The 4072-nt window shown below is 59.9% G+C and overlaps 1 protein-coding gene across 1 annotated transcript; it reads right to left on the reverse strand.

Moving 5' to 3' along the window:
- Positions 1-2584: 2584 nt before the first annotated feature.
- Positions 2585-3487, reverse strand: LOC102257765 (zinc finger and SCAN domain-containing protein 4-like). The gene has a single exon (XM_014550629.1). It carries the CDS (start codon positions 3485-3487, stop codon positions 2585-2587), a length of 903 nt encoding a protein of 300 aa, XP_014406115.1.
- Between the last annotated feature and the right edge of the window lie 585 nt (positions 3488-4072).

Below are 4072 nucleotides of genomic sequence, written 5' to 3' on the forward strand. Positions count from 1 at the left end.
GTGGATCACATTGCAATACACCAGTCCTACTGCGCAGCTGCTGAGTGTGTGGCGGGTGGAGTGCAGCCGTCACTGTGCTGGCTCAACGCGGGGGGGCGCTGTCGTCCTGAGATGTTCAGAGCCTCCGTCGCTAAGATCAAAAGGGCTTTCTGGTCGCGACTCCGCTTTAGTCTCCCGGGCCCCCAGACTTGCAGGTGACAGAACCGAGTCCCGGGGTTATGAACTGGCCACAGTCTCAGCATGGTCAGTGGGGAGAAGACGCCATTCGGGTCTAGATTCAGGCTGTCTTCTCCGCCAGCCCGGGAACCGGTCTCAGGGGCCCATTCTTCCCGGAGGGAAGCTCTTTTTTGGAAATTTTTATTTAAATGTCTTATGTTTCCTTTTAACCGACACCAAAAAGAGAGAACGTTTTTTTTGCTGTTCCAAACAGGAGAGTCACTTCAGAGAGGAGCTGGCGCGCGCGTGGTGTCCCCGGGCGTGGAGGCCCCAGATTGGGAGGCCTTCCTCTGGTGCATCCGCAGGTGGCGGTGGTAGGTGGAAGACTGGCGGTAGGTCCTCCCGCACTGAGCGCACGCGTAGGGCTTGGCGCCCATGTGGATGCGCTCGTGCGCCAGCAGGTTGGTCCGGTGGCTGAAGGCGCGGTCGCAGCGGCCGCAGGGAAGGGCTTCTCCTTTGCGTGGATCAGCTCGTGCACGCGCAGGTCCGAGGCCTGGAAGAAGCCTTTGCCGCACGTGGCGCAAGCGAAGGGCCGCTCGTTGTTGTGCCTCCTCTGGTGCAGCTGGAACCGACAGAGGTACTGGAAGACCCGGGGACACTGGTCGCACCGGTACAGCTTCTGGGCGCCCCCCGCCTCCCGGGGCGCCTCCTCTCGGGGAGGCTCTTCCTGGGCAGTGGGGGCGCTCGGACTTGCTGAACCGGAGCTGCGTGGACTCTCCCCGGACACCTCGCTCTCTGCGGGGCCCTGAGGGCTCTCTTCCTCCGGGATGAGCATAAAGGGGGGTTGGTGGTCAGGACTGGAAAGGTTGTCGCCATCTTCATCTGCATCTTCTGGTGCTGCTGGTCGGGGTGTCTCTGGGGGAGCTGGGGAGGGGGTCCCTGTGGTGGCGGCTGCTGAGCGCTGCTCCTGGAGGTGGGCCAGGACCTGTCCTATGGGCATGTTCTCCGAGAACAGGGCTTCCTGCCCCCCCCCCTCCCATGCTGACATGGATCATGCTGGGGGACCTCAGGCCCTCATCCCCCAGGTGCTTCATGAACGCCTCCATGTCTCTGCCACTCGACTCCCACTTCTCCTGCCAGGCAGCCCTCTCGCTGCTGGGCCTGTTGAGCAGGAACTGCTCCATTGACAGTTGGACAATCATCTCCTGATCACTGTGCGTGTCTGGCTGCAGCCACGAGCAGAAAGACCAAAAGATGCCCCGCAGCTCCACCATCCCATGCCCTTGGCTGCCGTTGTTCAATGAGATGAGCCCAGGGCTGGGGAAGCCGACCTCCTCCGCCTCCTCTCCATCCTGGTTGATGGGTCCTCCGCGAGATCTAAGCGTGAAGTTTCCTGCCCGGGGACCGTTCCTGGCTGGTTCGTCTTGAGATGCCATTCTCCTCACGGACACAGACGTTCACGCTGGGTGATCCTGGTCCAACGCTGAGCTGCTGTGGGGCTTGGCTGTCTGCGCTGGTGGCTCTGATGTGCTTCCCAAGGCTCCTGCCTTTTATGCGGCCCGTGGTCCGAGATGAGATTAAAGCCTGTGATCGGATAAACTCAGCCTGTGAGGGTTGTCTGGTGGCATCTAGGCCTCCAGGCTCCATCTCTAACACCGGGTCTACACCCCCTGGGCAGGAGCGAGGGGCCATCCTCACACACATTCCTTGTCTGCAGGGCCATCCAACCTTCTCACTAAGGGGCATACAAAGGTCTCATGGACATTCTGGTCAGGGTTGGTCATAAGCGAGTCTCCCACAGATATGGAGAGAGAGAGAGAGAGAACGCAGAGAAAGAGAGAGAGCACAGAGAGACTCCTGCCTCAGCCACTGAGCCATACAGGCCCGGCTCCTACTAATTTCTTAATCCTATCTTTCTTGATAACAGATCAAGAAAGAAGGTGAAATGGTCTAAGACAGCGGTTCTCAACCTGTGGGTCGCCCTGAAATCAATAAAAATATAAAATAAAATAAATATATCTACAAACACACATTACAGGGAGGAAGCTCCGGGCGTGGAGGCCCTGGATGTGGAGTCTCTGTGCATGGAGTCATTGGATGTGGAGGCCCTGTGCATAGAGTCCCTTGATGTGGAGGCCCTGGATATGGAGGCCCTGGATGTGGAGGCCCTGGGCGTGGAGTCCCTGGATGTGGAGGCCTGGGGCGTGGTGTCCCCGGGCGTGGAGACCTTCCTCTGGTGCATCCACAGGTGTCGGTAGTAGGTGAAGGACTGGCGGTAGGTCCTCCCGCACTGAGCGCACGCGTAGGGCTTGGCGCCCGTGTGTATGCGCTCATGCGCCCGCAGGTTGGTCCGGTGGCTGAAGGCGCGGTCGCAGCGGAAGGGCCGCTCCTCCGCGTGGATCAGCTGATGCACGCGCAGGTCCGAGGCCTAGAAGAAGCCTTTGCTGCACGTGGCGCAAACGAAGGGCCGCTCGTTGTTGTGCCTCCTCTGGTGCAGCTGGAACCGACAGAGGTACTGGAAGACCCGGGGACACTGGTCGCACCGGTACAGCTTCTGGGCGCCCCCCGCCTCCCGGGGCGCCTCCTCTCGGGGAGGCTCTTCCTGGGCAGTGGGGGCGCCCGGACTTGCTGAACCGGAGCTGCGTGGACTCTCCCCGGACACCTCGCTCTCTGCGGGGCCCTGAGGGCTCTCTTCCTCCGGGATGAGCATAAAGGGGGGTTGGTGGTCAGGACTGGAAAGGTTGTCGCCATCTTCATCTGCATCTTCTGGTGCTGCTGGTCGGGGTGTCTCTGGGGGAGCTGGGGAGGGGGTCCCTGTGGTGGCGGCTGCTGAGCGCTGCTCCTGGAGGTGGGCCAGGACCTGTCCTATGGGCATGTTCTCCGAGAACAGGGCTTCCTGCCCCCCCCCCCCCATGCTGACATGGATCATGCTGGGGGACCTCAGGCCCTCATCCCCCAGGTGCTTCATGAACGCCTCCATGTCTCTGCCACTCGACTCCCACTTCTCCTGCCAGGCAGCCCTCTCGCTGCTGGGCCTGTTGAGCAGGAACTGCTCCATTGACAGTTGGACAATCATCTCCTGATCACTGTGCGTGTCTGGCTGCAGCCACGAGCAGAAAGACCAAAAGATGCCCCGCAGCTCCACCATCCCATGCCCTTGGCTGCCGTTGTTCAATGAGATGAGCCCAGGGCTGGGGAAGCCGACCTCCTCCGCCTCCTCTCCATCCTGGTTGATGGGTCCTCCGCGAGATCTAAGCGTGAAGTTTCCTGCCCGGGGACCGTTTCTGGGTTGTTCGTCTTGAGATGCCATTCTCCTCACGGACACAGACATTCACGCTGGGTGATCCTGGTCCAACGCTGAGCTGCTGTGGGGCTTGGCTGTCTGCGCTGGTGGCTCTGATGTGCTTCCCAAGGCTCCTGCCTTTTATGCGGCCCGTGGTCCGAGATGAGATTAAAGCCTGTGATCGGATAAACTCAGCCTGTGAGGGTTGTCTGGTGGCATCTAGGCCTCCAGGCTCCATCTCTAACACCGGGTCTACACCCCCTGGGCAGGAGCGAGGGGCCATCCTCACACACATTCCTTGTCTGCAGGGCCATCCAACCTTCTCACTAAGGGGCATACAAAGGTCTCATGGACATTCTGGTCAGGGTTGGTCATAAGCGAGTCTCCCACAGATATGGAGAGAGAGAGAGAGAGAACGCAGAGAAAGAGAGAGAGCACAGAGAGACTCCTGCCTCAGCCACTGAGCCATACAGGCCCGGCTCCTACTAATTTCTTAATCCTATCTTTCTTGATAACAGATCAAGAAAGAAGGTGAAATGGTCTAAGACAGCGGTTCTCAACCTGTGGGTCGCGACCCCTTTGGGGGTTGAACGACCCTTTCACAGGGGTCACCTAAGACCATCGGAAAACACA

The sequence above is a fragment of the Myotis brandtii genome, unplaced genomic scaffold, assembly GCF_000412655.1.
Source record: "Myotis brandtii unplaced genomic scaffold, ASM41265v1 scaffold609, whole genome shotgun sequence".
NCBI lineage: Eukaryota > Metazoa > Chordata > Mammalia > Chiroptera > Vespertilionidae > Myotis > Myotis brandtii.

Bases quoted from the DNA above. Each gene is read 5' to 3' on its own strand.
- LOC102257765 (XM_014550629.1), bottom strand. From the start codon at position 3,487: ATGTCTGTGTCCGTGAGGAGAATGGCATCTCAAGACGAACAACCCAGA.